Genomic DNA, 12323 nt, shown 5'->3' on the forward strand with positions numbered 1-12323 from the left:
AGGGATTGGTTTAAAGGAGAAATACAGTTTTACTGAGGATTCCCAGCCTGACGATGGGGAATATTCATGAGCATGTGAATCCATGCCAGACCCCATGCTGGAGAAGAAGGGATACCCTGGCATAGTGCTGCAGGACACCCGGAGCTGTAAAAGATCCAAACTGCCTAAGAACATTTCAAGTGACATCCTTGCCATCATCACTGACCACTTTTTCCCGCAATAGAGAGTCCAGAGTCGCTGAGTGCAGAGGAAGGTCAGTCGTGGGTTTCCCGCCACCATAAGCTAACCAAGGCGTCTGAGGGTCCAGACTTGGTGAAGGTACACTCCAGTGGTCGAGTCCAGGTAGCCGTAAGCCACACAGAGGACTGTGCAGCGGTTGCAGCACCGAAGAACCGAAGGTCGGAAAAATGCAATATTCCGAAATCCTATGCACCCGTTGCCGCCAGAAGTCATTGAATGGTCCCAGGGGTCTTACTCTCATCTACCAAGCCTTTAAGGAACCCACAGCAAGTTTCATCTTCATAGGACATCTGCAGTCAGAGAAATCATCGACCAAAGGAGAGCACTGCGAAGAGCCAAACTTCTGCACTTCAGAACGACTTTGGTTAATTTTTTCTTCTTGTACTCAGCATCCCAGTGGCTCCTTCTTTCAGAGGGGGTCCATCCTCAGAGGGAATCGTCAAGTGAAACCTAGAAACTCTGCCACTTCGCCTGCTAAGGCACCATAGGTACTGTGATCAGGAAGAGTATCTTCTAGCCTCAGGAGTCGTCGAGGGGTCCCAGATTTGTCTTGGATCCTGTTCCTCTGTGGCCTTTCAGGTACTTTGGGGGTGGTTTAACCTTTTAAAAGAAAGCACAACGTTGTTGAACATTACTGGACTGGGCTGTAAAAGACAACACACGTTATTCCCCAACTTTTCCATTACAGGTTGCCCAGGATTCACTCAATTACGTGTCTAGTCTAAAGAAAGCATTCTGCCACCGTTCATGCCTAACCTGCCTTTGTTCCTTATTCTATGCTGTTATACCTCACTTACGAATTCATATGCCTTTTTAAAACTGTCAGTTAGTGCATCTATTACTGAATTAAGTGTTGTGTGGTACCAGAGAGGGTATATGTTTGCCATTCTCTGAATAAGTACAAAGTGTTATTATTTATATGTATATCTGGTAGTGGTAGAGATCTTATTTTACATAAAGAAGCTGTGTTGTCACCTAACAGTGTGTGGACCTTCTTTTGTGTTTCTGTGTATATATGATGAATACAGAAGACGAAAAAGATTGTTTCAACACCACTAGGGTGAATTGGGTGTAAATTCCTGACATATTTTAGGTGTTTTACAACATTTTGTGTGTGACCATCCGGTCTGTCTTTTAAATAGGTTTTGTAAAAAATAAATTTGCTACTGATTTCTGCTATACCCGACTCAACCATCTTTTGTTATTTGCTAATAAAGATGGTTAAACATTCTCTGTAGTTTATGTTTTTGTCTGTTTGTGAATCCTCTTTCTGTATATGAGTTAACCAGGCATAGAGCAAGTCTGGGACCTGCACCCAATCAAGATTGCTGAACTTGTAAAATGGGAGAAAGCAGTTCCCCAAATATGTGGAACCTAGGGGAAGGGAGTCTCCCCCTCCCCCTTTTCAGGTGAAGTCTGTGAAGTGTGGTAAAAGTTGAGAAATCTCAGGGGAAGGGGCATACCCCTTGAGCTTGTGAATTGTGCAACTGAAAATGTTAAGGGAAGGGTCATACCCCTTTAGATTGTGTAATGGTATAATCCAAAGGGTGATCCAGAGAGAAATTGTAGATCTTGAGCCGATGAACTGTGTAATCTGGAGGAAACTCGGGGGAAGAGTCATCCCCCTTCATATCCTTGAGTATGGTAATGTGAAAAGGAAGAACATTTAAAACAGAAATCCAAGGCACAAGAAGAACCCCTTTAAGTGGTAGTACTTTGTTGATTTCTTTTACATGTTGGAACTTTATGTTGGAACTTTGGAAAGGAACTGCAGGTGATCAGCTAAACGACATTTTCCCCTTCACGCGACATTGAGTTTAGTGTGCGTCAGGTTAGGATTTTGGACACAGGACAGATGTTTTGGAAATTCTGGCATGGACGTTCCTTAGATCTGTTGAGGCAGGGGAACCCATCCTAGAGGTAGGGATAGGTAGGATTTCCCCCACCCTCTCTTTGATATTACCAATACAATCACCATAATGCCATTGTGTCCAAGAAGTTTTACTCTTGATTCCTTAAAGTTGTTATATTTTACTGCCGTGACATGTCATGCATACCCTGGATTTCCAGCTAAGCCCAAAAATAGGGAATATTCAAGTATGTGAATCTACAAAAGAGCCATTGCTGTAAAGCATAAACATTTAATCTTTAGAAGGATTATATTCTAGATGGACATCTGACTACAATTCCTAATCACAGAAAAGTGATTCTCCAAAAAACCCATAACTGGAGTGGGTGCATCCTAGTGATCATACTTACAAGGTAGTCAAGCTAAACCCGTCATGAACGGACCTAGAAATAAACACACTTGTTGTGTATAACTGAAGAGACTGACCCTGGCATTCACAGCTCCTGTATGTCCAATTCAACACCTTTTGTTGTGTAAAATGGGTTAAAACTACATTTCCCAACCGTCATTGGGAGGTGGATAGCGAGCGTGCACAACTACGTGATGATGTCAGCACGTGATGACGCTATGACACCATCACGGCACGACGTAGATGCGCATGCACGCAAATATTTAAAGCGGCCATTTATTGTTAATGGTTGGAACGTAGGAAAAACCGAAAACAGAACTAGGACTGTTTTTTTCCAGGATGAGTGGGACCCAGAATTTCACTGAAATTCTTTAAAACATTTTTTTGCAAGAACTTAATAAGGCTCAGAATATTTCCCCTGACTAGAAGTATGTCTCCTTGTGTCTCCCTATCTCTACGAGGTGGAGAGAAGGACCATCCCTTTGTTTCTCTATTTTGGAAATAAGCATCCTGAATTATTGGATGCCTGCATTTGGGGCAACCTAGAGACCTTTTGCGACGTATATGCAGAATGAGCATATTTGTACACCCTTGAAGTAAGTGTGGCAGCTCCCTTATTTCATGTCTACATGACAGTTCATATCCATATGACAGTTGAGACACAGTAGTTGTTAACTACTTATTTAGTAAGGCTTTTGTGTCCTCCTACCTTTTTCAATTTCCGTTAGTTGCACATCGGTAGAGCACATTTGGGTCAATTTGCTGAGCCAACCGCATGACGACAGTACTGAAATGTGGATTAATTCCATCTTTAATCCCTACAGATAAGAGGACCCTTCATGGGTATATATAAAAATAGTATGGATTACTTACCATAACATTGTTGTAAGACTACCTACAACAATCTCAAGCTAGTCCCTTCGTTTTCCGTCTGTTATAGATTAGAAGAAAAGGTGGAGTGATATTCCCAATGAAATGGAAATCTTCCCTACTATCACCATTTGTTGGTGTAGTACAGATTGTGGAAATTCTCCCCACAATCTACAAGGTATGTAAGAGAGACACATATCTCCCTAGGTGGATCGGTGTTAGGGAGAATTCTCTGTTTAGGCTGAATTTCCTAACCTAGTGAGACCCCCAGCAGCTTTGCTGGATTTTTGGGGTTTATGTTTTTCTCCTGCCAAGAGTGAGACTCTTTTACCCTCACTCTTGGGCATGATTTGAGTGCGTTTCTTTGACTCTAGATGTGTTTAATGGGCTATGGGGTCTTTTACTCCATAGGGCTTCATGTGTTTTTGTGATGTGTGTTACACAGCACCCTCAGTGCAGTAAAACAGGGGTGTCATAGTGATCCCCCAATATAGACTCCATACCCTGGGACTGACTACTATCTCCCAGGGCATGTAAAGTCACCATTGACTTTACTAGTCTCAAATTCTGAACAGAAACAGTACAAACCATCATATTGTGGACGTACTGGCTGGGGCAATTCGATTGCCCCAGGATCTGTTAGTCGAGGGGGCACGTCTCCGTCCCCCCTGATCGAGTTTTGGCTGGTGGCAGTGGATACTACTTTTTATATTCGACCGCGAATATATCTCTATGGGATTTCCCATTGTTCGAGGTTACCAACTTTAATTATTTAATTCTCATAGCCTCGAACATACCGCCAGTTTATTTATTTAATATTAATTCGCCGGTTGGTATTTTTTGCCAGAACTCGGTTCTAAAATGGCGTTTGTGTTCGCTTCTGCGACTCCAACCCAAGTTGAGCCCTTTGTTCCACTTTTTGGCGGGCTTCTCCACAGAAGCCCTCCAAAGTGGTGCCACTCTGGGGTACTTAGGAGGGGTGGAGAGGGATTTAGGCACCCTGGACTGAGTTGCCTAGGCAACTCAAGTCGCACTCCGTCCTGATTGGCCCAAGTGGTGAGCCGGCCGGCTCACCACTTAGCATGTTTGAGTGACAGCTAGGCTGAGTGAATGGGGGTTTTCTGCATAAAAGCAGGGCTTTGGGACTGGAACTTTAGAAGTCGCCACAGGACCTAAGAATCCGACGAGGGAGAAGCTGAGCCGACCTGCTACAACGACACCACCGGTGGAGCCCTGCTGGACCGGCTCACCACTTTTCCCAACGACAGAGCAGATCTCCAGCCCGGAGAGTCTTCTTCCTTCGACTGGTGGGGATAACCAGTCTGCTTCCTTTTTCGCTTCCTGGAGCATCTCGTGGCGGCCTTGCCTGTGCCAAGCACCCCGGCAACCGGGATACCACGTTTTACCAGTACCGCGAATCAAAGGTTAGTACCTTTAACCGGAAAACTCTGCGGCTGGTTTCTTCCCTGGCAGTGCAACGACCTTCATCTTTCCTCCACGTCGAGATCTTCTCTTCCTCTGGACGACGCGCGACTTGCACCCTCTGCCAGGAACAACTGCCCCCGCTGGAGGATCCTTTCCACATAAGGTACCGTGTTCCGCCTGGCTTCCCTTGCAACCGACTGTACGGGGTAGATTTAGCCCCCGGCTTTCGAACCTGGGTTAGCCTGGGACACCCTGGCTAAACTTTTCTGAGCCTAACTAAAACCTTTCTGAACTCCCAGCAAGACTTTTTAAGCCTGTTGTCATTGTGTGATCTTGGGTGCATTTGTGCCCTGCTCTCTCCAAGAGTGGGCCCGGCCTATGGACTTTGGCTCACAAGTAACTTTTGACTTTCCTGCCTTGCTTAAGAGTTCCTAAAGAGTAGTGTGGTGTATTTTCCTACATTCTGCCTTTTTCCCTCCCTTTTTCGTTAACTTATTGGAGTGCCATCTATAGTTAAGCGCTCACCTCTGTCTGGAAATAAGTGGTGTTAACTAAGACTTGTCTGATAAGGAATAAGGGATGTATATATAATAATAGTAACTGTGTTGAGAGTGATTTACAATAATAGTGCTGGAGTGTTTCAATCAGTGTGTTTTTAAATAAATAATTATATACCTTGATATCAAAGCTCTGGTCAGTGTTTGCTTGTGCTATTGTATCCGAGTGCCTATTGTGTATACTTTGCATACTGCCTAACTCTTCTTGAGGGAAGTCTGACTGCCCAGCCACAGCTACCAAGTGAATCTGTGTGGTACAGACTGCTACCAAGTGGGTTTACTGCCAAACACCTGTAGACTTAAATCTTTTGCAGTGGTGCCAGAGGGAACTGCACAGGTTTCTGCCTAACAATCGGGAGAATCTTTATCAAGGTCTAATGACAAGATCTAAGTGATTAATAGGTAAACTTGTAACAGACTGTCTTTAACCCACAGGGTTCATATTTTTGAACATATTTGGCAGAAAAGAAGTGATAGGAAAGAAGACCTTATCACCACGTAAAACACAAGCAACTGTAATCCCCTGATGAATGTCCTACATCTATCTGTGTTTTAGGGACAGAAACTTGTGCAAGTTGGGTTTAGAGAACAATAATACCATCCTTAAAAGAAAGGAGAACAACTCCAGTGTGAAGCATCACACAGTGTTGATCCACTTATTAGAAAAATCAAGCCACATTGTTTGTATATTTCTTTGTGTTTTGTGAGATATATGTTTTATATACGCTTTTATGGAGTTTTATGCAATGTGATCATTTTATGAATATCAGTACTTATAGGTTTAATAAAGAAACATTTTAATGTTCATGTGTGAATCTTTGGGTATCAGATGTACCCTCTGCCATCGTACTTGTTTGGGTTTAGACACCTGTTAATACATCATCTTTTTGTATGATTGCTACATAGAACCTTTCAAGCTTCTCCTTCTCCCACCCAAGACTGACTATGTTGAACCAAATCCTTTGGCAATTTCTTTCTGGAACAATTGCATCATCTTACTCTTTAAAGAAGCTTTTGACTATTAATTACATGATGTCCTTTTGCACAACATAATGATGCACGTTACAAGTAAACATGATCCTGGTGCATCCCCAGTGGGCCAGCAAAATCCATAGAAATCAAGAATAAAAAAAAAACATTTTAATGTGAAAATATAAATACCTTAAATGTGCTCAAATAATTTGTTTTTTTAGAATTCAATAAAAGTATAAATCCAAGAAGCATCAACATTTTCACAAATATCTTCATATATCATTGCTTGGTTACTGCTCCATTTGAAAGAATCCATATTTGAATATTCACGGGCTGAGTAAATAATTTGTTGAACAAATGACAGCACATATGCCTTTGCATTTTTTAAAATGTAGATCCACCAAAAAAATAATGGTCATAAACGCATCTAATAAAAAGGATGAATCACTATAGCACATACTCTGGTGAGTGTGAAAAACCAGATGGTGTTTCACTGCCTAGACCTTGGGGATCCCTTACACTGGGTGCCCGGGAACAGCCATCGCCTTTGGATCCAGACACTGCGGGTGGACAAGTATGGGAGGATCACTGTTGTGACTCACCAGAGGTGTGTGATCTGAGACTAGGCAGTTCTTCACTTGGTCCAGGCACTGGGAATCTGAACCTGATCCAGGCTCAGGTCTCCCCAAACTTTCTATCAATGTAACACTCCTCTTGTTCTTATGTACAAAGAGAAGGATCTAGCAATCGAAAGACCGGAGTTGAAGAACGGAATCGCCAAGGAACACCAACTGGAAGTACAAAATGACAGGTTTGAGCTATTTGGATGGCATGTATCAGAAGACAAACAATCATACAGTAATTAACTAACCTGTGGGTACAAAGCATCAGTAATGGAACTGAAGGTTAGCCAGGTGTGAGTAGACACAGTTGATTCTTCTGATAGGGAGGCCCTAAGGAAGGTAGACAAATGATAAGAACCTAACCGGGAATCAATTACAGGTATTAGAAAAGACGGAATACTTCTTATCTAAGGAGTGTAAGGAATGGAATTAGATTGTGAAAGAAGGTCAAAACAATCAAGGAGTCCGAGTAGAAAACAAGGGTAACGGAGAGTGAAGGGAAGTTAGTATGGTTAATGGACCTAGTTCCCGGGCAGCACAAGGGCGCTCTAACGGCTGGGAACGTGCACGTGGGATGCTGCAGAGCATCTCTAGTGCAGTGCACTGAATTTGGGAAACTAAGGAGTAAACCAAAGCAGTAATATCAACAAACAAATGAGCAAGGTCAGGTCGATCTCTGCTGAAGAATAACCACTGCTACACCCTGAGTGGGTAACCCCTTGTGTGGGTGGTCACATAATTCTCATGAAACTGTTCTTCTGCACAAAAGGGTTTTATTTTGACCTTGCTCATTCATTTGTTGATATTGTACCGACCTGGGCAGAGCAAGGCAGTAACCAGGTACCCTTCCGAATACTAGTAATCCAAAACAGTACTTTAGACAAAGGTATGTTGGTGTTGTGCGGGCATCAGCGAGAGCAAAAACAGCAGGCGAGGCGAAGTCCAAAAGCAGGCAGAAGTCGGCGTTGTGCGGGCAGCAAAAGTAATCAAAACAGCAGGCAGGCGGAATACAGAAGTCAGTCGCAGAAGTCAACGTTGAGCGGGCACCAAGAACAAGAATATAAGGCAGGCAAAATTTACTTCCAAGGCAGGGTCGGCAATGAGAGACCAGGAGAGGCAGAGTACGCGGAAAGGAGTCAGTGAACGGGACAACAGGAACAAGGAAACTGAAAAGCAAACAATGCAGGGGGGATCGCAACGTTAATCAGAAACGGTGACTATTGTGTCTGGCCAAACTTTATTGAAACAGGAGGCAGGGCACGCAGTGCGAACCGCGGTCAGGTGTTCACACTCGTGCCTGGTTCCCTTGGTAACAGCGCAAGCAGAAGCCCAGCGCCTTCTCCTACGGGCGCATTCCTGTTGTCGCCAAGGTAACCTCCAGCGTTGGAAAAGAGAGATACCGCTGGTAGAAGGAAAACAAGGGAACGGGGGTCTGCGGTGTAACGAAGCAGGCAAAGTGTGTTGAGAGCATGGTACATTCATAACAATCACCTGGGTGAGGGATCCTCTGGGAGTGGGGGCGGAATGCTCGATGGAGAGATATGGCAGCCCCACTTTCCAAATACCCCTGTTCCATCCTATTTTCTAGGCTATTCCAACTTCCCAGATCCCCCCCCTTTCCTACACAAACCCTGAGCCAAGGAAGAGGAGGTCTGAGGCTGAAAGGAGTATCTCCCATGTAATACATTGGACATGTCCCACTAATAAGATCAGGAAGGGTCAGGCATTTGATATTAATTACATACACCTGGTACCCATTAGCTCTCCCCACATGGTTAAAAGGTGGAACACAGACACATTCTGCGCAAGGCAGTGCATGAGAAGGGGCAGTTCTTCCAGGGCTACAGCGAACAAGATGGAGCAGAGCAACAGGCCGAGAGACAGAACTGAGATACAGAGAAATCTTGGACACCCTGCGAGAGATCGTTCCCTTCAAAGGGCCTTGAAGGTTACATGAGGAAGCGCAGCTAAAGAAAAGAGACAAACCTCTTTTGTGTTTCAAGGATGCCAGACACCCTTCTGGGTGAACGGCAGAGTTGGGGAGGTGCAGCAGCAGTTCTGGTATCAGCCTTGACTTCAGGATCAAAGCCGTGAAAGACGAAAATTAATTAACACAGTCGGTGAGTTGATGAAAGCAATGAAAGTCCAGTATGTGTTAAATGAAACTTGACGGCAACAGTATCTGACGAATGAAGGTTGCACGTGTGTCGATAAGACGCAAGAGAAAGCAAAGCATTGTAAATAACTGTAAATTAAACTTACCAAGTAACAGAGTGGTCCGGCGAAAGATTGCCCATTCGAAAGTCTCTGTGAAATGTCTGATGCAGTAGAAGCAGCGGGAAGAGAAATAAACTGATCTGTAAAATTTTAACTGTTAGGTTTGATCCAGGAAGAGGGCAAACCTGGATGTGAGAGATATCTTTGAACTTTGAAATAAGTACTGTGCTTGAAACTACATATACCAAGAGGCCTTGGTGTAGGAGAGGAAAAGTAAAGTTTGCGGAAAGTAGGACGAAGTGGTCATACCAAGGTAAGAGCAAACGCCTTGCAGTTTCGAAAATCTTCGGCAGGAAAGTGAAAGGAGGGTTGAGCCCGACAGAGGGAAGCCTGTGAAGGTGTGATTGATGCTTGGGGAAGGGAACCCCCACAAATTGTGATTGAAAGGTTTTTACCCGGCTGAGGGAAACCTGTACTGAGTTGTGGTAACCAGAAGGAAACAAACTTTTGTTGAACTGTATTACAAGCTAAAAGGTGACCTGGGCTGGAGTGAGAGAAAGACGAGAGGTCCAGCGGACAAATTAGTGACTTTTTGTGGCAGGCCAAGTGGGCCCTGGTCCACGAACGAATGGCATCCTCCTGTCCGAAGCCAGAGTGTGTCGCAAGGTCCAAAGTGTGCCACCTTAGCCCCATACAAAACGTGGAGAAGGGAGTTTACTCTGCCATACTGATTTCTTTTAAACACTGATTTTCATTTTTGCATTACACATGTATTGTATTAGAAAGAGGGCAGGCATTAAGTTTATTAGTAGAGGCCATTTTATTTTGACTAAGGACTGACTCGGACTGTATGTTCTTTTTGTTTGATGGTCCATCTTGGTTATAGGGCAAGATAGGAGTTTTCCAACCCCTTTTAAACCATAAATGAAGGTTTTGAAATGTTCAGCTCTTGTGTCATTGTCTACCTGTGATACCATGCCTCCCTCAGCTCTTGTGTCAGTTACATTTGCTTCAATATTCCTTTCCCATTAGGATTCCTTCTCAAAGGAATTATGATATATTTTATTTATATTGTGCTCGTACACAAGTGTTTCAGAGCACAGCTTTACACTTTTCTTCTCATTTTGTGCTAATTGCAACAATCATTTAATGTGTACTATACATGCACACAACCATTTTAATAATCATTAGACAATGTATGAATTCTCGAATGGTAACTTCAAACAATATTTCTTCTTACCTCGATGCCAGACAAACTACCAGAAAAAGGGCGATCCTTAAGCTTAGGCTTGTAGGTGAGGACTGTGGTTCCTTTCAGGATAATTGCATTGGTATCAATACATGACATGTATTCAACCACAACAAATTCAGTACCTGTTCCAAACACATTACAAGTAGAATGTTACAGTGTGATAAGAAAACAAATAACTTTATAGGTCTAATCATGACTGCTGCTCAAACAGAACAAGCCTGAATATTTTGTATGAGATGTGAACAATGACACACTAGCCAAATGGTGAATGCTATTGAAATAAAACAAGCCTGAACGTATTGTACATGTCGCAGACATTTAAAATATCAGTTGAATCAGGATGCACTCTTTGGCACGATAAGCGACCCCTTATCACTGGGAGTGAACTTTACATGATTTATTTTTTGCCTAAAGAGAAATTAACAGCACCATTCCATGGTGAGGGGCTACACTTAAACCACCCTGCATAGGTGCAAGGTCTTGGCCGGTGATGTATGAGAATGTGTTGATGCTAATCTACACTTCTTATTGGCTTTATGGCTTGCATTACAAGTTTGGCGTGAGTGGTACAATTGGCGATAAATCAGTTACTGCCTCTTTCAGCACTCTACCAAATTAAAGGGCACCGAAAATGGGTATTTATTAATTACCACCAGTGGATTTACCACCAGAAACAGAAATGCTAATTCCGGCTCTAACTGATGGCAAATTGGTCTCGCTTTATCGCTTAGACAGGAACACGATAGGAGAGCTGCTGACCCTCAGAGGCCGATCTCCAGAGCGCCCTACACATCAAAAGTGCAATCCTGCCATTGCATAACCTGGCGTCTGTCGTCCACTTCTGTGCCACAGGTGTATTCCAGCAGTCTTTGGGGATACTGCAATGCATGACGCACCCAATCTTCTCAATAGTGTGTGCGCAAATGTTAGACACGCTCATGAGGCATCATGACTCACCTAGCTGCCCACCCCCCAGGGCCATGTGTATGCAGCAAAGGCCAGATTCTATGCCATCACCCATTTCCCTAATGTCATAGCAGCACTTAACCCCCCCACCCCCCAACCCCTAGGCAGTGGAGCCTGCATACAGGAATCATTAACAGTACCATTCCAGGAACATCCAGGTGGACAGTGATGTGGATATGTGATGAGGTGAGTGTGCACAACCTACTGTTCCTTCGGGTTAACTATGTTTTTACAAACTGGTTGTAACATTTGGGGTGCAAACCCACTAAACTCTACAAGGACCTTGGCTGTGAAGCCAGCGGTGTGTGCTGCACTCCCCCAACCACTGGTATGTGGTGTATATTCACTTATATCCTTTTTGTCTCAATTTAATAATTTCTCCAAACCATGTAGTTTTGAATTTCATTCAAAATGTATTCTTCAAATTAAATGATTTAAGAATCACTGCTTGTATAGATGCCTCTAACTAGTTATTAACAGCCAATGCATTTCGGATACATTTATCCTTCATCGGGGCCTGTTATATCTAGTTATATTTAGGGTTACAAGGTTAGTTAATCATCACCGAATTAAACATAGCCATTCGTTTATTCAGATATTTAGATAATAGCCCACATTTGGTAATAGGTAATTCAAAATCAAGATATTGTTCAGTATGTTCAAAATTATACTTACAGTTCATGTATATCATTGTGAATCCGTCACATAAATCACATTGAATAGTGTGTTATTGTAAATATAGATATGTATTCAATGTTATCGATAGGAAAGTCAATATCACGGAGGAAAGAGAAAAATAATAAAGTTCCATTAGCACCTCAATCGTATTTGATTAGAAAAAAAGCGTAATGTTTGTTTATAAAGAACTAACCTTAAATCGTCCGCAATAATTGTGCGTTCGTACGTTTAAACGTATGCTGCTAATGTTGCTAACAGTGTAGAT

General features: G+C 43.1%; 1 protein-coding gene across 1 annotated transcript in view; it reads right to left on the bottom strand.

Annotated features, from left to right (window-relative positions):
• Positions 1-12323, bottom strand: part of VPS13D (vacuolar protein sorting 13 homolog D) — a 3263180-nt gene that overhangs the window by 1776256 nt on the left and 1474601 nt on the right. Inside the window, exon 32 of the mRNA XM_069610908.1 lies at positions 10403-10536. Coding sequence (XP_069467009.1) covers positions 10403-10536 — 134 coding nt within the window. The remainder of the gene's footprint in view (positions 1-10402; positions 10537-12323) is intronic.

The sequence above is a fragment of the Ambystoma mexicanum genome, chromosome 8 (genome assembly GCF_040938575.1).
Source record: "Ambystoma mexicanum isolate Mex_15411 chromosome 8, UKY_AmexF1_1, whole genome shotgun sequence".
NCBI lineage: Eukaryota > Metazoa > Chordata > Amphibia > Caudata > Ambystomatidae > Ambystoma > Ambystoma mexicanum.